The sequence below is a fragment of the Bufo gargarizans genome, chromosome 1 (genome assembly GCF_014858855.1).
Source record: "Bufo gargarizans isolate SCDJY-AF-19 chromosome 1, ASM1485885v1, whole genome shotgun sequence".
NCBI lineage: Eukaryota > Metazoa > Chordata > Amphibia > Anura > Bufonidae > Bufo > Bufo gargarizans.
In genome coordinates this window covers 736,538,410-736,560,785 of record NC_058080.1, presented here as the reverse complement: position 1 = coordinate 736,560,785, position 22,376 = coordinate 736,538,410, and the positions used below count along the sequence as shown (strand labels likewise).

At 50.7% G+C, this 22,376-nt stretch overlaps 2 protein-coding genes across 2 annotated transcripts; both read right to left on the bottom strand.

The window, feature by feature from the left end:
• Positions 1-930: 930 nt before the first annotated feature.
• Positions 931-2,058, bottom strand: LOC122930338 (repetitive proline-rich cell wall protein 2-like). The gene is made up of 2 exons (XM_044283630.1): positions 2,029-2,058; positions 931-1,674 (listed from the first exon to the last, which is right to left on the bottom strand). Exons 1-2 carry the CDS (start codon positions 2,056-2,058, stop codon positions 931-933), a joined length of 774 nt encoding a protein of 257 aa, XP_044139565.1.
• A 1,146-nt stretch (positions 2,059-3,204) lies between these two features.
• Positions 3,205-22,376, bottom strand: LOC122924903 (sphingomyelin phosphodiesterase 5-like). Its single transcript, XM_044276444.1, has 7 exons — positions 20,789-22,376; positions 20,407-20,482; positions 14,608-14,748; positions 9,471-9,560; positions 4,998-5,061; positions 4,789-4,921; positions 3,205-4,271 (listed from the first exon to the last, which is right to left on the bottom strand). Exons 1-7 carry the CDS (start codon positions 21,623-21,625, stop codon positions 4,167-4,169), a joined length of 1,446 nt encoding a protein of 481 aa, XP_044132379.1. The 5' UTR covers positions 21,626-22,376; the 3' UTR covers positions 3,205-4,166.

Genomic DNA, 22,376 nt, shown 5'->3' with positions numbered 1-22,376 from the left:
GCGGTTTCTCCCACCATCTGGTGCGGTTTATAGCTTCAGTCTTGTTTTGGATTGCTGGTGTCCGGATCTCGGCGAGTTCCTGTGCTTCCATTGCTATTTGAAGTTGTGACTTTTCCCTTTTGTTTGGGTTATCTAATCTTGTCTTTTGTGTTTAGGCCTGAGGGAGACTCCTCTTCAGCCTACCTTTTGGAGGAACAGGTTGTCTCTTGTCCTGACATTAGTACCAGGATCCTACAGAGTGAATTAGGACTTTAGGTTCCGGTGTATGAACTCACCTACCTTTGGGGTCAGTTCATATTGGCAGTCAGGGCCTGGATTAGAGTTTCTCTAGGAGGTGACCTGCTCTTTTCCATAGCTTCCAGGCCTTTTCCCCTCTCCCTCCTACATTTGGTGTGGGTTTCCCTCCCACACCGAAACATGACAACAGCAGACAAGTGGAGTAGTATTAGTAAAGCAAAGATAGATGTTGCAAGTGATGCCCATGATGGCAGTAGCTGCTCTCCAGACTCCTGTGAACTCTGATGTGGCCATCAATGACAAACAAGAGTGCTCAGCGACGGAATCAGGTTCTGCCTTGGAGCTAATGATGGTCGCATCTGAGTTCACAGAAGGATGGGGAGCACCTAATATCATCAAGTATAGTGTGGACAGTCAGGACCAGCATCAGACGTAATGGTGTGGGGGTGCCACTATCTACCATGTCTGTTCCTGTCTGGTATCTGTGAAGGGAACATTGACTAGCCTTCAGCATGTCCTTCATGGATCCAGCCCTGCTGGAAATATGGTGTTCCAACAAGATAACACTGCTACACACTGCTCATGCTCTTCAGCAGCTCCCCTTGCCTGCCAGCTCTCTCCCCCACGGAGAATATCAGGGACTGGATGGGGCAGATTTCCCATATACAGCAGCCAACAACCACCTTGTCTAAACTACAGCTCCAAGATGGAAGAGCATGTAATGACCACAGGAGGATTATCCAGGCCCTGTAGGACCACAGGAGGATTATCCAGGCCCTGTAGGACCACAGGAGGATTATCCAGGCCCTGTAGGACCACAGGAGGATTATCCAGGCCCTGTAGGACCACAGGAGGATTATCCAGGCCCTGTAGGACCACAGGAGGATTATCCAGGCCCTGTAGGACCACAGGAGGATTATCCAGGCCCTGTAGGACCACAGGAGGATTATCCAGGCCCTGTAGGACCACAGGAGGATTATCCAGGCCCTGTAGGACCACAGGAGGATTATCCAGGCCCTGTAGGACCACAGGAGGATTATCCAGGCCCTGTAGGACCACAGGAGGATTATCCAGGCCCTGTAGGACCACAGGAGGATTATCCAGGCCCTGTAGGACCACAGGAGGATTATCCAGGCCCTGTAGGACCACAGGAGGATTATCCAGGCCCTGTAGGACCACAGGAGGATTATCCAGGCCCTGTAGGACCACAGGAGGATTATCCAGGCCCTGTAGGACCACAGGAGGATTATCCAGGCCCTGTAGGACCACAGGAGGATTATCCAGCCCCTGTAGGACCACAGGAGGATTATCCAGCCCCTGTAGGACCACAGGAGGATTATCCAGCCCCTGTAGGACCACAGGAGGATTATCCAGCCCCTGTAGGACCACAGGAGGATTATCCAGCCCCTGTAGGACCACAGGAGGATTATCCAGCCCCTGTAGGACCACAATCAGAGACTATCCAGCCCCTGTAGGACCACAATCAGAGACTATCCAGCCTTTGTAGGACCACAATCAGAGAATATCTAGACTCTGTAGGACCACAATCAGAGAATATCCAGCCTTTGTAGGACCACAATCAGAGAATATCAAGCCTCTGTAGGACCACAATCAGAGAATATCAAGCCTCTGTAGGACGACGACCAGCACCACTAAAAGGATATCCAGCCTCTGTATGACCGCCACCACAGGAGAATATCCAGCATCTGTTTTATCATAAACATAGGAAGATAACCAGGGTTTTATGTTCTTCTCTCGTTTTCCACTAGTGTATCAGTAGATGGAGAAAACCAGAAAGTCCAATTTAAGCTCCAATCCCATTTGATATCTACTGAAATGTCTATTCTGGAGTCTTAAAGGCAAGAGAAACATGGAAGAATGAAGTTAATGCAAGATGTGATTCAGGGAACCGGCAAAGTTATCAACTTATTATAAAACCCAGCAGGAAATTCCAAGGTCGATTCTATCTTAGGCATCAGTTCTAGTCTGACGTGATTAAGCCTCAAGGTCGGTTCTAGCTCCCTTTCTGTTCTGGCCTCAAGGTCAGTTCTAGCTCCCTTTCTGTTCTGGCCTCAAGGTCCGTTCTAGTCCATTATCTGTTCTAGATCAATATCTGTTCTGGCCTCAAGGTCCGTTCTAGATCAATATCTGTTCTGGCCTCAAGGACCGTTCTCTAATGATCTGATTATTAGGTATTTAAAAACAGTTATCAGATTTCTATAAATCTAAAGTGAAGTGCAGCGAGCTGGACACGGCGGCCGTCTCGGCTGATTCCTCTGCTCCTAAGACTCTGCTGCCGGGGCCAATGATCGGGAAGTTTCATGCAAACGTTTGGGTGCCTGATCACTGCCCTGTGTAAACCAGCACTGATCACCTGGAAATTGTCATATGCAGTATTAAAAATGGACCGGCCGGAGTAAACACATGGATCGTCCTCCTCCTGCTTTTCCACACATCAGAAAAAATCCACTCCAAATCTGCAGCAAAATCCACATGTACACGGCGGGTATAAGCCCTGCTACCACTAAAGGGGTGGTCTGACTCCAGCGGATGGCACTTATCATGGAGACAGTTAATACCGGGCACTTACCAATGTATTGTGACTGTCCATATTGCCTCCTTTGCACCCCGCTGAGCAGAGGTAAGTCACACCAGGCGGGTCTCAGGCTAGACCACTGGGACATATGACTTTAGACTGCCGTCAGAGGGTATGTCTGCGATTCTGAATAAATGGGGCGTCCTAACATTTTACTTCACCAGCGGGAGGATGACATCAGAACATTCATACAGTGACTTACACCCCGGAAGACACACACTCATTACAGGTGTCCATCACACACGAGGTTCCCCACCCTTCACCCCAATATGGGGAAAAGTCAAATGTTTGGTCAGTAAACAAAGGCGTCTACTGAATGACAGCAAACAGAGATCTTGACAATTGTGAGAATAGGAAAATTGCGGAACTTGTCATTATACAAAGAATTTAGTTTATGGAATGAAGCTTCCCGCTCAGGACAGGACTGGGGGTGGCTCTGAACAGAATACCAGAACAATGTAGACTGACACAGAGGATAGTACAAAGGGATGCTATGACTGTAGATGCTGGTAACAGTTTATAGGTTTTTCAGAGCCTCGGGAAAGTTGGGTGACTCCCTCTCCTCCACACTGGCGATGCAAAGTCAGCCATTATCCAGTATCTGCCTAGGAGAAACTGGACAGGACAGAAGGATAGACTAAAGGCTCCACTGGGGGTCCAGGGGCAGAGACCTCAAGGATGTGTCCTGGTGCTAGGAGGATCACACTGACAGCCCTGTGGCCCCTATGTCCCTGCAACAGGAAGCTGAGCAATAAACCTCATATCAAATACATCTATTTCATTGACAACATAGTTCCAGGAGTCCAACCCAGAGAACCAGGTGTTATGTGCCTCCAGAGGTCCACACCGGGGCATCAGTGAAGTCTGTGCCTCTAGAGGTCTCCACCAGATGTCAGCAGGGTCTGTGCCTGCAGAGGTCCCTACTGGGCTTCAGTGAGGTCCGTGTATCCAGAGATCACCACAGGCATCAGTGAGGTCTGTGCCTCCATAGGTCCCCACTGGATGTCAGCAAGGTCTATGCGTCAAGAGGTCCCCACCGGGCTTCAGGGAGGTCTGTGCCTCCAGAGATCACCACAGGCATCAGGGAGGTCTGTGCCTCCAGAGGCCCCCACTGGATGTCAGCAAGGTCTATGTGTCCAGAGGTCCCCACCGGGCTTCAGGGAGGTCTGTGCCTCCAGAGGCCCCCACTGGATGTCAGCAAGGTCTATGTGTCCAGAGGTCCCCACCGGGCTTCAGGGAGGTCTGTGCCTCCAGAGATCACCACAGGCATCAGTGAGGTCTGTGCCTCAGAGTCAGTGAAGTACGTGGGTCCAGGGGTGCCCACTGGAGCCGGTCACAGGGCGGTGATCTCTGGGAGCGAGGAGGACAGGTGCAGGGCCACAGGGACGTGATCCGACAGGCCGGCCAATCGTGTGATGAACTGGAACTTCTCTACAACCTAGAAATAAAATCAGTGTGAGAAACACTGGGGGAAGCAGATAAAAGGGAACTCCACTTACGAACCAAGGAAGGGGCTTAGAGGGCAACTTGTCTCGTGAACCAAGGCAAAGAAAGGAACTTAAAGGAAACCCCACATAACAGCAAAGGTGAGGGGAGTGGCTTAAAGGGAACCCCATGTATGAACCAGGGTGAGGGGAGGTGGCTTACAGGAGAAGCCAGGGTTCCTGCACATAGGGAAGCACGGCCTGCTGATACGGTGGTCCTGCCCTTTGGAACACTCCCCTCGTGGCCTTCATCATGGTGTACAATCCAGCCTCCACTATAGCTGTGGTTACTGGCTAGGGTGCTTGGTGTGGAGACTCATCTGAGTAAATGTGATGTGTTTGTGGTCAAGTGCGGAAGTCTATGGGCTGGTCTATCCACCGAGCAGGTGCCTGGTGATTCATGGGGGCTGATGCTCCTCTTCACCCACTGGGTCAACACATGGATCAGGCAGCTGTTGGTCACATACTCACAACCGGTAGCAGAGAGTCCGCCTCCCGATGCAGAATATAATCGATGCGTCGTCCCGTCCATTGTCCATCACCATCATCCTGAGGTAATGGTGCCGCAACATAAAGCCGGCGCTCGCTGTCTGACTGGAGGGTGCTGCAACAAGAGAATCCAGTCATGAGGAGGGGGGTGATGGAGTCCTGGACCAGCACCCTCCATTATCATCACTCACCTCTTCAGCCTGGCTGGAGAGTTCACAGCTTCATGGTACAGAAACTCCTGTCGGAGTAGGGTCCCTGAGGAGACAGAACCGTGGTCAGAGGAAGAGGAAGGTACAGAACCGTGGTCAGAAAGTAGAGGAGGAACATACAGTATGGTGGTCAGACAGCGGAGGAGGAACATACAGTATGGTGGTCAGACAGCAGAGGAGGAACATACAGTATGGTGGTCAGACAGCAGAGGAGGAACATACAGTATGGTGGTCAGACAGCAGAGGAGGAACATACAGTACGGTGGTCAGACAGCAGAGGAGGAACATACAGTATGGTGGTCAGACAGCAGAGGAGGAACATACAGTATGGTGGTCAGACAACAGAGGAGGAACATACAGTATGGTGGTCAGACAGCAGAGGAGGAACATACAGTACGGTGGTCAGACAGCAGAGGAGGAACATACAGTACGGTGGTCAGACAGCAGAGGAGGAACATACAGTACGGTGGTCAGACAGCAGAGGAGGAACATACAGTACGGTGGTCAGACAGAGGAAGATGAAGGTACAGTACTGTAGTCAGACAGCGGAGGAGGAACATACAGTATGGTGGTCAGACAGCAGAGGAGGAACATACAGTATGGTGGTCAGACAGCAGAGGAGGAACATACAGTATGGTGGTCAGACAGCAGAGGAGGAACATACAGTATGGTGGTCAGACAGCAGAGGAGGAACATACAGTATGGTGGTCAGACAGCGGAGGAGGAACATACAGTATGGTGGTCAGACAGCAGAGGAGGAACATACAGTACGGTGGTCAGACAGCAGAGGAGGAACATACAGTACGGTGGTCAGACAGCAGAGGAGGAACATACAGTACGGTGGTCAGACAGCAGAGGAGGAACATACAGTATGGTGGTCAGACAGCAGAGGAGGAACATACAGTATGGTGGTCAGACAGCAGAGGAGGAACATACAGTATGGTGGTCAGACAGCAGAGGAGGAACATACAGTATGGTGGTCAGACAGCAGAGGAGGAACATACAGTATGGTGGTCAGACAGCAGAGGAGGAACATACAGTACGGTGGTCAGACAGCAGAGGAGGAACATACAGTATGGTGGTCAGACAGCAGAGGAGGAACATACAGTATGGTGGTCAGACAGCGGAGGAGGAACATACAGTATGGTGGTCAGACAGCAGAGGAGGAACATACAGTATGGTGGTCAGACAGCAGAGGAGGAACATACAGTATGGTGGTCAGACAGCGGAGGAGGAACATACAGTATGGTGGTCAGACAGCGGAGGAGGAACATACAGTATGGTGGTCAGACAGCAGAGGAGGAACATACAGTATGGTGGTCAGACAGCAGAGGAGGAACATACAGTATGGTGGTCAGACAGCAGAGGAGGAACATACAGTATGGTGGTCAGACCGCAGAGGAGGAACATACAGTATGGTGGTCAGACAGCAGAGGAGGAACATACAGTATGGTGGTCAGACAGCAGAGGAGGAACATACAGTATGGTGGTCAGACCGCAGAGGAGGAACATACAGTATTGGTGGTCAGACAGCAGAGGAGGAACATACAGTATGGTGGTCAGACAGCAGAGGAGGAACATACAGTATGGTGGTCAGACAGCGGAGGAGGAACATACAGTATGGTGGTCAGACAGCAGAGGAGGAACATACAGTATGGTGGTCAGACAGCAGAGGAGGAACATACAGTATGGTGGTCAGACAGCAGAGGAGGAACATACAGTATGGTGGTCAGACAGCAGAGGAGGAACATACAGTTTGGTGGTCAGACAGCAGAGGAGGAATGTAAAGTATGGTGGTCAGAAAGTGGAGGAGGAATGTAAAGTATGGTGGTCAGAAAGTGGAGGGGGAGCATATGGTATGGTGGAGCCATACTATGTAAGTAACTGACCACCAGGTGAAGCCATACTATGTTAGTAACTGAACACCAGGGGAGCCATACTATGTAAGTAACTGAACACCAGGGGAGCCATACTATGTTAGTAACTGACCACCAGGTGAAGCCATACTGTGTTAGTAACTGAACACTAGGTGGAGCCATACTATGTAAGTAACTGAACACCAGGTGAAGCCATACTATGTAAGTGACTGGACACTAGGGGAGCCATACTATGTTAGTAACTGAACACCAGGGGGGCCATACTATGTAAGTAACTGAACACCAGGGGAGCCATACTATGTAAGTAGCTGAACACCAGGTGGAGCCTTGTAAGTAACTGAACACCAGGTGGAGCCATATTATGTAAGTAACTGAATACTAGGTGGAGCCATACTATGTAAGTAACTGAACACTAGGTGGAGCCATTCTATGTAAGTAACTGAATACCAGGTAGAGCCATACTATGTAAGTAACTGAACACTAGGTGGAGCCATACTATGTTAGTAACTGAACACCAGGGGGAGCCATACTATGTTAGTAACTGAACACCAGGGGGAGCCATACTATGCAAGTACCTGAACACCAGGGGGAGCCATACTATGTAAGTAACTGAACACTAGGTGGAGCCAGACTATGAAAGTAGCTGAACACCAGGGGGAGCCATACTATGTAAGTAACTGAACACCAGGGGGAGCCATACTGTGTAAGTAACTGAACACCAGGGGGAGCCATACTGTGTAAGTACATGCCGTCTTCACGTACTTCATATTTTTTTTTGTTTAAATTAAGTCTAATGGTCGGATGACCCCACTAAAGGGTAACTAAACCTTTGCTGGAATATCGAGTGTGTGGAGTAGAGATCCCGCACACTTTCTATAGATCCGTACTCCACATGCTAGAAAAGTGGAGTGGAACCCATGAAAGCTGAAGGGGCAGAGTGCTCGGAGTGGTGCTTCTGCCCCCTCCTGTATTTTTTGGCAGTGGTTTACTTACAATTTCACGGATTCTTTTCTTTCGGCTAGTGAAGGAGTCAGACTACTGCCCGCCATACTGCTGTCCACCACCTGTGACCCGGCACCACCATTACACTGGCCCAGCTGTGGCTACAATATGCAGACACCTAGTGTCGCCTCCCCCCACCTCAGAAGCTACCCAGTGCTACACCTCCACTCACTCAGAAGCTGCGGCCACCTAGTAATAAAGCCCCCCGCCAGAAGCTGGGGCCACCTAGTAATAAAGCCCCCCGCCAGAAGCTGGGGCCACCTAGTAAAGCCCCCCGCCAGAAGCTGGGGCCACCTAGTAATAAAGCCCCCCGCCAGAAGCTGGGGCCACCTAGTAATAAAGCCCCCCGCCAGAAGCTGCGGCCACCTAGTAATAAAGCCCCCCCGCCAGAAGCTGCGGCCACCTAGTAATAAAGCCCCCCCGCCAGAAGCTGGGGCCACCTAGTAATAAAGCCCCCCGCCAGAAGCTGCGGCCACCTAGTAATAAAGCCCCCCGCCAGAAGCTGCGGCCACCTAGTAATAAAGCCCCCCGCCAGAAGCTGCGGCCACCTAGTAATAAAGCCCCCCGCCAGAAGCTGGGGCCACCTAGTAATAAAGCCCCCCGCCAGAAGCTGGGGCCACCTAGTAATAAAGCCCCCCGCCAGAAGCTGGGGCCACCTAGTAATAAAGCCCCCCGCCAGAAGCTGCGGCCACCTAGTAATAAAGCCCCCCGCCAGAAGCTGGGGCCACCTAGTAATAAAGCCCCCCGCCAGAAGCTGCGGCCACCTAGTAATAAAGCCCCCCGCCAGAAGCTGGGGCCACCTAGTAATAAAGCCCCCCGCCAGAAGCTGCGGCCACCTAGTGATAAAGCCCCCCGCCAGAAGCTGGGGCCACCTAGTAATAAAGCCCCCCGCCAGAAGCTGGGGCCACCTAGTAATAAAGCCCCCCGCCAGAAGCTGGGGCCACCTAGTAATAAAGCCCCCCGCCAGAAGCTGGGGCCACCTAGTAATAAAGCCCCCCGCCAGAAGCTGCGGCCACCTAGTGATAAAGCCCCCCGCCAGAAGCTGGGGCCACCTAGTGATAAAGCCCCCCGCCAGAAGCTGGGGCCACCTAGTAATAAAGCCCCCCGCCAGAAGCTGCGGCCACCTAGTAATAAAGCCCCCCGCCAGAAGCTGCGGCCACCTAGTAATAAAGCCCCCCGCCAGAAGCTGCGGCCACCTAGTAATAAAGCCCCCCGCCAGAAGCTGGGGCCACCTAGTAATAAAGCCCCCCGCCAGAAGCTGCGGCCACCTAGTGATAAAGCCCCCCGCCAGAAGCTGGGGCCACCTAGTAATAAAGCCCCCCGCCAGAAGCTGCGGCCACCTAGTAATAAAGCCCCCCGCCAGAAGCTGCGGCTATCTCGGCCTTGTTCCCCACAAATGTAGATGTGACACAGCAGAGATGAAGCACGTTTCTCTTCTCTGAGGTGCAACAGAGGGACATCACCAGGAAGGACTACATAGCGAGTGGTGTCCTCCATATGTATGTGAGGAATCCTTCCCAAGACCCAGCAGTGCGCCCACAGCTCCCCATGAGGTCTACATCTTCTCAGGACTCACCTATGGTCCCAGGACGATCTCGTCCTGCGCGGTCTCTGCACGGATCTCTATAAATGGAAAATAAGCCGTGCTTCTGCTCCAGACAGTCATCTAAAAAAAGGGGAGAAAGGAGGAATCAGGAGACGGAAAGCAGCACAGAGGGCACCAAACAGGCAGAAGCCCAGGTTATACCAGCATGGTCCATATCACTATATACACAAGAGGGTGTATAACATACCAGCCGTACATGTATAACTCTATACAGGAGATGCCCAGGTTATACCAGCTGTACATATATCATTATATACAGGAGATGCCCAGGTTATACCAGCTGTACATATATAACTATATACAGGAGATGCCCAGGTTATACCAGCTGTACATATATAACTATATACAGGAGATGCCCAGGTTATACCAGCTGTACATATATAACTATATACAGGAGATGCCCAGGTTATAGCAGCTGTACATATATAATTATATACAGGAGATGCCCAGGTTATAGCAGCTGTACATATATCATTATATACAGGAGATGCCCAGGTTATACCAGCTGTACATATATAACTATATACAGGAGATGCCCAGGTTATACCAGCTGTACATATATAACTATATACAGGAGATGCCCAGGTTATACCAGCTGTACATATATAATTATATACAGGAGATGCCCAGGTTATACCAGCTGTACATATATAACTATATACAGGAGATGCCCAGGTTATACCAGCTGTACATATATCATTATATACAGGAGATGCCCAGGTTATACCAGCTGTACATATATAATTATATACAGGAGATGCCCAGGTTATACCAGCTGTACATATATAATGATATACAGGAGATGCCCAGGTTATACCAGCTGTACATATATAATGATATACAGGAGATGCCCAGGTTATACCAGCTGTACATATATCATTATATACAGGAGATGCCCGGGTTATACCAGCTGTACATATATAATTATATACAGGAGATGCCCAGGTTATACCAGCTGTACATATATCATTATATACAGGAGATGCCCAGGTTATACCAGCTGTACATATATAATTATATACAGGAGAGGCCCAGGTTATACCAGCTGTACATATATAATTATATACAGGAGATGCCCAGGTTATACCAGCTGTACATATATAATTATATACAGGAGATGCCCAGGTTATACCAGCTGTACATATATAATTATATACTGGAGATGCCCGGGTTATACCAGCTGTACATATATCATTATATACAGGAGATGCCCAGGTTATACCAGCTGTACATATATAACTATATGCAGGAGAGGCCCAGGTTATACCAGCTGTACATATATAATTATATACAGGAGATGCCCAGGTTATACCAGCTGTACATATATAATTATATACAGGAGGATGCCCAGGTTATACCAGCTGTACATATATCATTATATACAGGAGATGCCCAGGTTATACCAGCTGTACATATATAACTATATACAGGAGATGCCCAGGTTATACCAGCTGTACATATATAATTATATACAGGAGATGCCCAGGTTATAGCAGCTGTACATATATAATTATATACAGGAGATGCCCAGGTTACCGTCCTGTCCGGCTCCTGATTTCAGTGGCGATCCTGCAGTTCAGGCAGCTCCGCTTCCGCTATGGTCCTGACACTGGCATCACATCCTCGCCCTCTCTGGGTCAGCGACATGTATGTGGGAGGCACCCGTGTATCGTGCCTCTTCTCTGTATCAGTCATGATGGAGGATGGGCATGGCTGAGCTGAGCGCCTCACAGCTGACACGTCGAGGGGGAGGACGTGATCTGCACGCGTCAGGACAAAGGTTAGAAGCTTGTACCCCAATACCCCAGGATCTAGCGGTCTCGGCGGTGGGATCCCGCCACCCACTGAAACGAGTCAGGATTTCGTGGATTTTTTTGATAAAGCTTCATGTTTAGTGTTTGATAGGACGGCACCAGCAAAAAACAGAATGAGACGAGTACGAGATACACAGTGAAGGTGGATTTTCTGGATGTCCCGGTCAAGGATCTCTTGGATGAGGCAAAAATGGAAAAAATAAAAATTTATGGAAAAAACAAACCGCCAGTATTTCACCTTCCTGCACAGGCCATTTTTTGCAAATCTGACCAGTGTCCCTTTATGTGGTGATAACTTCAAAAAACTGTTTTACTTAGTTTTTCCATCACATATTGTACATCATGACTCTGGTAAAATGGAGTCAAAATATTTCATTTTTATTTATAAATATATATATATTACCAAATTTACCAAAAATTAGCAATTTTCAAAATTTCAATTTCTCTGCTTTTAAAACAGAACATGATACCTCCTAAAATAGTTGTTCCTTTACATTCCCCATATGTCCACTTCATGTTTGGATCATTTTGGGAATGATATTTTATTTTTTGGGGACGTTACAAGACTTAGAAGTTTAGAAGCAAATCTTGCAATTTTTTCTGAAATGTACAAAAACCCACTGTTTAAAAAGGACCAGTTCAGGTCTGAAGTCACTTTGTGACACTTCTATGATAGAAACCACTCCCATTCTAGAAACTACACCCCTCAAGGTATTCAAAACTGATTTCACAAACTTTCCACAAGAAGGAAAATGTAGATGAATTTTCTGAATTTCATTTCTGTCAGATTAATATAATATTATTAATATTCATCTGACAGGTTGTTACGGACGCGACAATACCAAATATCACTCCTTTTTTTGGTTGTTTCAGTTTTACATAAAGCATTTCTGGAAAAAAAAAAAGATTTTTTTAGTGTCTAGATTTTTTTATTGTTTTGTGCGACTGTCTTATGTAGGGGCTCATTTTGTTTCGGTATGAGATGACAGTTTGATTGGTACTATTTTAGGGTGCATATGACTTTTTGATTACTAGGTATTACACTTTTTGTGATGTAAGGTGACAAAAATAAAAAAATAAAAATGGCTTTTTTGACAGTTTTTATTTGATCTTTTTTTACGGTGTTCACCTGCGGGGTTAGGTCATGTGATATTTTTAAAAGAGCAGGTTGTTACGGACGCGGCGATACCTAATATGTCTACCTTTTTTTTTTACATTTAATAATATAACAACATTTGCAAAGACAGGTGCGCTCTGCGGTCTGACTACACCCTCAAACTGATGGTAAAATTGAGAGATTAGCCAACTATCCTACTGTGGAGAACATGTCTGAGCCCGAGCACCGCGCCAAGGTTTCTCAAGTAGCTCGGGACCTAACACTCACCTACCTGGGCCGTATGGGCATTACAGGACCAGTGGGCAAAGAAGAGTAAGGTCTGACTCATAGCCAACTCCCCAGTTACCTCGAGCATGTAGCCATGCTTGCAATGGGAGGAGTCTGCGAGTCCCACTCAAGACTGGCTGGTCTGGCCCTGGCCTCACAGGTGCACCCAAATGTGGCCTGTGGATGGAGAACATCCTCCACTGTATGCATTTTGCTGGGGAATCGCCATTAGCAACGGGCCACAAGTGCAGGATCTGCTCCCGTTTATACACAGGCACAACTGCATGTGGGTTTGAGCACTTCCTGCCATTTTTTCTGTTTTTTTACATTTAACACAATAAAAGCCTTTAAAAAAAATTATGTTTTAGCGTCTCCATAGTCTGAGAGCCATCGTTTGTTATTTTATTTTTTGGGCGATTGTATTAGGTAGGAGCTCTTTTTTTCAGGATGAGGTGATGGTTAGATTGGTACTATTTTGGGGGGCATACGCCTTTTTGATCGCTTGGTGTTGCCTTTTTAGTGATGTAAGGAGACCAAAAAAAAAAAATTATATATATTTTTTTTTAGTACAGTTTTTAATTTTATTTTTTTGAAGGTGTTCACCTGAGGGGTTAGGTTGTGTGATACTTTTATAGAGCCGGTCGATACGGTCCCGGCGATACCTAATATGTCTACTTTTATTTTTATCCCTATTTTTTTTTTAGGTTTTACTTTATTTTGGGGGGAAAAAAGCTTTACTTGAAACTTTTAATTTTTTTTGTAAAACTTTATTTTTTTTAACTTCTTTTTTCACTTAATTTTTTTGTCTTCAACTTTTGGGGGTCTGATCCGCTTTACAATACTTCTGTATTAAGATGCATTGGCTGGAAGTGTATTACCAGTGTCATCCAGGGGCTGGATCTCACACAGAAGGCATCGGGCTGCCTCACCTGCCATCGGGTGCCCGTCACAGCAGCGGGGGGTCCCGATGGCCACCCCGCAGGATCCCGCTGTCAGCGCTGACCGCAGCCGTGCAAGGGTTAATGCGCTGGCATCGGTGTTTTCACCGTTGCCAGCGCATACAGCAGCGGTCCAGCTATCAGTGACTGCCGGACCCGGGCGCTGATTGGGTGGGTGCAGCTCCTGCACCCGCCTGATCAGCCCGCAGTACATGTATGGCGCTGGTCCTTATAGGGTTAAACATGACGGCCTGGTATCCGGGACCTGTGCCAAGATATTTTATAATTGCCGTTTGCTAGAAAGCGATAGCAGTCTCAGCGATTGCCACCTGGGATGGGTTAGTGAGAAGAGGACCTGCAAGGCCCCATTCCACCAGCTTCACAATATGATCCCAAACTGTCAGCTCAAACCTGGTCATTGTTCTGTCAATGTAATTGTACCTCAAGAAACCCATCAACAGGAGGAATCCAGAGGGCAGAAAGATTTTGCGGGACTGGTCTGGACGGGGAGAACAGCCTTTCAGGGGCCTAACCACAAGGTAGTTGTGGCGATCCGGGGTATTAAATGCCACATTCTACCCATCACCTTCTCTGTCTGAAGTAGGGCACAGATGAAGATCGTAGAACATTTGTTTCGCTAAAGACCAGGATAAGATAATGAGAATGGTCTTACACCATACGCCGCCTCACTGTGCAAGGAATGTTCAATTCAAGGACACAGACCGTGTCCTGGGTGCTAGGGGGCGCCGCTGTGCCTTGGGCAGGGCATTAATAGACAGGCCTACAGTAGGGATCTACTCTTCCCAGAGTGATGGAACACCTGGAGGCCGCTCCGTGGATGTGCCAGCTGCCAATTGGCTTTCCTTCAATAAACAGAAGGATCATCTTCAGTCTGAATTCTGGTTCCACTACACGGAAGAAGATTCAGAATGACATAAGGCAACCCGGGCACCGGCAGAGGACAGTCCTACCTGACGAGCAGTTGTCAAAGTTCAGATCTCCACAGAGAACATCAAAGGCAACAAGTTCCCCGTCCTGAGTGTTCTCAGCCTGGAAGTCAGACACCCACTGAAGGAGCAGAGACATCTGGTCACAGCGTATGGTGGCATCGCCTGAACAGAGGGACAGAGACACCTGTTCAGAGGAGAGGGCGGCTGCAGCATCTCCAACGATCATCACTGCACATATCCATCTCACCATATCCAGTGACGGTCACTGCACATATCCATCTCACCATATCCAGTGATGGTCACTGCACATATCCATCTCACCATATCCAGTGACGGTCACTCCTTATATCCATCTCACCATATCCAGTGACGGTCACTCCTTATATCCATCTCACCATATCCAGTGACGGTCACTCCTTAAATCCATCTCACCATATCCAGTGACGGTCACTCCTTATATCCATCTCACCATATCCAGTGACGGTCACTGCACATATATCAATATCACCATATCCAGTGATGGTCACTGCACATATCCATCTCACCATATCCAGTGACGGTCACTCCTTATATCCATCTCACCATATCCAGTGATGGTCACTCCTCATATCCATCTCACCATATCCAGTGATGGTCACTGCACATATCCATCTCACCATATCCAGTGACGGTCACTGCACATATCCATCACACCATATCTAATGAGTGTCACTCCACAAACGTGCACACAACTCTTATCTCTTGGCATCACTGACCTGGCCCTCTCCTGGATCACATCATACCTCACAGACCGGACGTTTAGCGTCTCCCGCTCCTGCACCACCTCCTCGTCTCATTCCCTCTCTGTTGGTGTCCCGCAAGGCTATGTCCTAGGACCCCTGCTCTTCTCTATCTACACCCTCGGCCTGAGACAGCTCAGAGTCCCATGGCTTTCAGTATCACTCCTATGCTGACCACACACAAATCTACCTCTCTGGTCCAGACATCACCACCTTACTATCCAGAATCCCACAATGTCCATCTTCTATATCATCCTTATTCGCCTTTCGCTTTCTAAAACTTAACATGGATAAGACAGAATTCATCATCTTCCCCCATCTTGCTCAATCCCCCCGACTGACCCATCTATCACGATCAATGGCTGCACACTCTCCCCGGTCAACAAAGCCCGCTGCCTTGGAGTGACCTTGGATTCTGCCCTCTCCTTCTGACCGCACATCCAAGCCCTTTCCACCACCTGCCGCCTCCAACTCAAAAACATCTCCCGCATCCGCGCTTTCCTCAACTTTGAATCTGCGAAAATGCTTGTACATGCCCTCATCATCTCCCGCCTAGACTAGTGCAACATCCTCCTCTGTGGCCTCCCATCTAGCACTTTCGGACCCCTCCAATCTATCCTCAACTCTCCACCTCTCACCCTGTTACTCCTTTGCCTCTCCCCTCTGCCAATCCCTTCTCTGGCTCCACATCGCCCAACGAATTCACTTCAAAGTACTAACAAATACACACAAGGCGTCCATAACCTGTCCCCTCCCTACATCTCTGAGCTACTTTCCCGATATGACCGTCACTCCTCATATCCAATGATCATCACTCCCCATATCCAATGATCATCACTCCCCATATCCATCTCACCATAACGAACAGTATCTCTTCATATCATTACTCCTCATACAATACTTAATCACTCTGTCACACCATATCCAACCAATCCTCGTCTGTCAACCATATTAAATGATCCTCACTCCTCATCTGTCCCACCATATCTACCATTCCTTATATCGGACTATTACTCTTCATATTTATAAACACCATATCCCATAATGGTCACTTCATATCTGACATATCACATCACATCTGTCATTCTTCATAAGTGACCATTACTCCTCACATTTGTCATACCGTATCTGATCACCACTTCCCATATCCACAAAATCATATCCCCATCCGCCACACCCTAGCCAATGACGGTCACGCCCCCCATCCGCCACACCCTAGCCAATGACGGTCACTCCCCCCATCCGCCACACCCTAGCCAATGACGGTCACTCCCCCCCATCCGCCACACCCTAGCCAATGACGGTCACGCCCCCCATCCGCCACACCCCTAGCCAATGACGGTCACGCCCCCCATCCGCCACACCCTAGCCAATGACGGTCACTCCCCCCATCCGCCACACCCTAGCCAATGACGGTCACTCCCCCCATCCACCACACCCTAGCCAATGACGGTCACTCCCCCCATCCGCCACACCCTAGCCAATGACGGTCACTCCCCCCATCCGCCACACCCTAGCCAATGACGGTCACTCCCCCCATCCGCCACACCCTAGCCAATGACGGTCACTCCCCCCATCCGCCACACCCTAGCCAATGACGGTCACTCCCCCCATCCGCCACACCCTAGCCAATGACGGTCACTCCTCATATCCGCTACACCATACCTGACCTCCACTCCCCATCTGTAACAACAAATCCCATTATCATTACACCTCATCTGCTATAACACATTAGATGATCATCACTCCTCATATTAGTCAAACCCTATCCAAAAGGTAGTCACCCCATAACCAACACACATCGGATTATTGTCACTTCTCATGCGAAACACCAAATCTCACATAGTCACTCCTCATCAGTCAACCACATCGTAATTCTTCACCGGTCACCCATCTGAAGCTAGTCACTCTATCAAATCTTATCCAATGGTTGTTATTCCTGACATCAGACCATATACGATGATCATCACTGGAACACCACAGCAGTGGTCAGACCTCAGCCACCACACCACAGCAGTGGTCAGACCTCAGCCACCACACCACAGCAGTGGTCAGACCTCAGCCACCACACCACAGCAGTGGTCAGACCTCAGCCACCACACCATATTCAATAATCATCATCACTCCTCATCCATTAACACGTCAGATAATCAATCCTCATATCCATCACCTCCATACAAGATCATGCCTTTCAAAAGATATATGCATGCAGAGTCAGTCCTCATCCCAGAATATCAAGGCCACACGTTATGCAGGACACGGGTCTGATTTAGTGATATTACCCATAGAAAGAGAAAGAGAGAGATGTGTGATCACAGGATATGGTGGGACATCTCATCACAGTGTACGGAGGCATCACCTAGACACACAGAGATAGAGGTGTCTGATCACAATGATCCATAGTACCCAGACATGTAGAGTACCCAGGGGGGAGAGGAGTCCAGCCAGAGCACCCAGGGGGGAAGAGGAGTCCAGCCAGAGCACCCAGGGGGAAGAGGAGTCCAGCCAGAGCACCCAGGGGGAAGAGGACACCAGCCAGAGCACCCAGGGGGAAGAGGACACCACCCAGAGCACCCAGGGGGAAGAGGACACCACCCAGAGCACCCAGGGGGAAGAGGACACCACCCAGAGCACCCAGGGGGAAGAGGACACCACCCAGAGCACCCAGGGGGAAGAGGACACCACCCAGAGCACCCAGGGGGAAGAGGACACCACCCAGAGCACCCAGGGGGAAGAGGACACCACCCAGAGCACCCAGGGGGAAGAGGACACCAGCCAGAGCACCCAGGGGGAAGAGGACACCAGCCAGAGCGCCCAGGGGGAAGAGGACACCAGCCAGAGCGCCCAGGGGGAAGAGGAGTCCAGCCAGGAGCGCCCAGGGGGAAGAGGAGTCCAGCCAGGAGCGCCCAGGGGGAAGAGGAGTCCAGCCAGGAGCGCCCAGGGGGAAGAGGAGTCCAGCCAGGAGCGCCCAGGGGGAGAGGAGTCCAGCCAGGAGCGCCCAGGGGGAGAGGAGTCCAGCCAGGAGCGCCCAGGGGGAGAGGAGTCCAGCCAGGAGCGCCCAGGGGGAGAGGAGTCCAGCCAGGAGCGCCCAGGGGGAGAGGAGTCCAGCCAGGAGCGCCCAGGGGGAGAGGAGTCCAGCCAGGAGCGCCCAGGGGGAGAGGAGTCCAGCCAGGAGCGCCCAGGGGGAGAGGAGTCCAGCCAGGAGCGCCCAGGGGGAGAGGAGTCCAGCCAGGAGCGCCCAGGGGGAGAGGAGTCCAGCCAGGAGCGCCCAGGGGGAGAGGAGTCCAGCCAGGAGCGCCCAGGGGGAGAGGAGTCCAGCCAGGAGCGCCCAGGGGGAGAGGAGTCCAGCCAGGAGCGCCCAGGGGGAGAGGAGTCCAGCCAGGAGCGCCCAGGGGGAGAGGAGTCCAGCCAGGAGCGCCCAGGGGGAGAGGAGTCCAGCCAGGAGCGCCCAGGGGGAGAGGAGTCCAGCCAGGAGCGCCCAGGGGGAGAGGAGTCCAGCCAGGAGCGCCCAGGGGGAGAGGAGTCCAGCCAGGAGCTCCCAGGGGGAGAGGAGTCCAGCCAGGAGCTCCCAGGGGGAGAGGAGTCCAGCCAGGAGCTCCCAGGGGGAGAGGAGTCCAGCCAGAGCACACAGGGGGAGAGGAGTCCAGCCAGAGCACACGGGGGGAGAGGAGTCCAGCCAGAGCACACAGGGGGAGAGGAGTCCAGCCAGAGCACACAGGGGGAGAGGAGTCCAGCCAGAGCACACAGGGGGAGAGGAGTCCAGCCAGAGCACACAGGGGGAGAGGAGTCCAGCCAGAGCACACAGGGGGAGAGGAGTCCAGCCAGAGCACACAGGGGGAGAGGAGTCCAGCCAGAGCACACAGGGGGAGAGGAGTCCAGCCAGAGCACACAGGGGAAGAGGACACCACCCAGAGCACACAGGGGGAGAGGACACCACCCAGAGCACACAGGGGGAGAGGACACCACCCAGAGCACACAGGGGGAGAGGACACCACCCAGAGCACACAGGGGGAGAGGACACCACCCAGAGCACACAGGGGGAGAGGACACCACCCAGAGCACACAGGGGGAGAGGAGTCCAACCAGAGCACACAGGGGGAGAGGACACCACCCAGAGCACACAGGGGGAGAGGACACCACCCAGAGCACACAGGGGGAGAGGAGTCCAACCGGAGCACACAGGGGGAGAGGAGTCCAACCAGAGCACACAGGGGGAGAGGACACCACCCAGAGCACACAGGGGGAGAGGAGTCCAGCCAGAGCACACAGGGGGAGAGGACACCACCCAGAGCACACAGGAGGAGAGGACACCACCCAGAGCACACAGGGGGAGAGGACACCACCCAGAGCACACAGGGGGAGAGGAGTCCAGCCAGAGCACACAGGGGGAGAGGACACCACCCAGAGCACACAGGGGGAGAGGACACCACCCAGAGCACACAGGGGGAGAGGAGTCCAACCAGAGCACACAGGGGGAGAGGAGTCCAACCAGAGCACACAGGGGGAGAGGACACCACCCAGAGCACACAGGGGGAGAGGAGTCCAGCCAGAGTACCCAGGGGGAGAGGAGTCCAGCCAGAGTACCCAGGGGGAGAGGAGTCCAGCCAGAGTACCCAGGGGGAGAGGAGTCCAGCCAGAGTACCCAGGGGGAGAGGAGTCCAGCCAGAGTACACAGGGGGCGAGGAGTCCAGCCAGAGTACACAGGGGGAGAGGAGTCCAGCCAGAGTACACAGGGGGAGAGGACAAAAAACACAGGGGAAAAGACAATAATCAAACACCCATATAAAAATAATGAATGATAATATGGGGAGGAGACGCAGGAGACACATGAGGAGCCACTTACTAGAGTCATGTGCGGCTATAGATCATTCATTCTTTCTAACCAAATGCCATTGATAAAGAAGCGAGATCCGATCCGAGTCCCAGCACTGAAGGCCTCACCATCTCTGGGCCTCATCTGGGCACAAACACTATACAAGAGTCTACCACTCCTCAGACCCTGTTCACGTCGCCCCCTGCAGGCGAGTCAGACTGTACTTACTCTCCGGAGCGTGGAGGTGGGTACAGTTTATGTATCCCACAATGCTTTGCTTCTGTTCTGTGGTTCCCAGGCGAACCTGCAGGCATAAATCACATCAGTGAGAAAAACATAGAAACCGCCATTTGTGCCAAGGCAGCCACAGTCCAGGGACCGGCCATCTTTCTTCTGTGTCTACCTACATGGTGTTACTGTCTGCTGATATCATAGTGGAGTCACATAGTGGTCAGACGCTCACAGCACCCTCCATACGCCTCCTCCTACAACCATTACACTGGAGAGCCCTGCCGCCCGCTCTGCACCTGCAGGTGGTGGTCAAATGTGGTCTCCGCACCTCGTGCCATGGTGTGCTGCAAGAGAACATCCTCTATAATCACCACTTTACCTTAACGCATAGGAGGCCTTTGGACGCCAGCGCATCCTCCCCACGTGCATTTGGGTAGATATAGTACTTGGCATGAAGTAGCGGGTGCCGGCTGGCCAGAAATAATCCACTGTTAAAGAACTTGAAGCTGCAACTATGAGGTCCTGAGGGGCCCACGTCATACAAGATATAGGGGAAAGAACCACCAAGGCACCGGCGAAGTATCCGAGAGGCTCGTCCATCAAAAACCTCCTGTAGACATATAAAGTCAGCATTCTGAGGAAAATCCACAGACACTTCGAACAGGTCGTCCTCTCTTGCGCTCTTCTTATGAGACATCTCCATCATGGGAAGGACATCCTCAGCACTGCAGATCGGTAGTGAGTCCTCACCATTCTCCAGCGTTGGAGAAGCACACAGAAGCTTGGAGATGGTGGAAACACGACGCTGTGTGTGGCTCAGGTTACTAAAGCGGGCCAAACCGTCCGGCAGGAGACACAGGTTGGCACTGACAAAGATGAAGGAGCAGTCACCAGTGATGGTTCTGTCTGGAGGATCCTGGGAATCCACAGATCGCTGATAACTGTATGGACGGCGAACCTGATGGAGAGGAGCCCATAGGAGAAGACCAAAAACACACAGGGGTACAGAGAGCACGAAGAGAAGCAGGAACAATGGCGCCCCAAACACCAGGCACAGGATCCTCAGGGCAGATCCATGGGAGCGCTCATCACTGGTGGACACCACGCAGGACAGCAGACGGTCAACGAACCAGTATGATGGAAAGACGAGAACGCAACTCATGTAAAACAGACCATCAAGCAGGCGGCAGCTGAAGGGCGACTCTGTGAGAGGCATTGAGGTCTCCGTGGACGGTCACACTCATAGACTGAGGAGAAAGAGAAACAGTCAGCAATGTTCCCAGCTACAGAAACCATCAGCAAGAAGGCAAGATATCTAGTAAGAGAAGACTGTACTAAGGGTTACGCCCCAACGATGACCCAGGACAGCGGTTATAACTATGTGATCCTTACTGGGGGCTGCAGTAATTCCTGCTGAGGTCACACTGATGACATCACACAAGGTTGTAACCTCTGCTAGGGCGAGGGCGAGCAAACGATGAAAACCAGAAATCTAGTAACCAAAACGTCAGGCCCACCAGTGACCATCTATAGGACCCAGCAATGTACGGAGCGCTCAGACACTATATACAGGAATATACAGGAGACTCCAGGCCTGATCTATAGGACCCAGCAATGTACGGAGCGCAGACACTATATACAGGACATATAGGAATATACATTATATATACAGTATAGAGGAGACCCCAGGACTGATCTATAGGACCCAGCAATGTACGGAGCGCAGACACTATATACAGCACATATAGGAATATACATTATATATACACAGTATACAGGAGACTCCAGGACTGATCTATAGGACCCAGCAATGTACAGAGCGCCCAGCAGAAACTATATACAGCACATATAGGAATATACATTATATATACACACAGTATAGAGGAGACCCCAGGACTGATCTATAGGACCCAGCAATGTACGGAGCCCCCAGCAGACACTATATACAGCACATATAGGAATATACA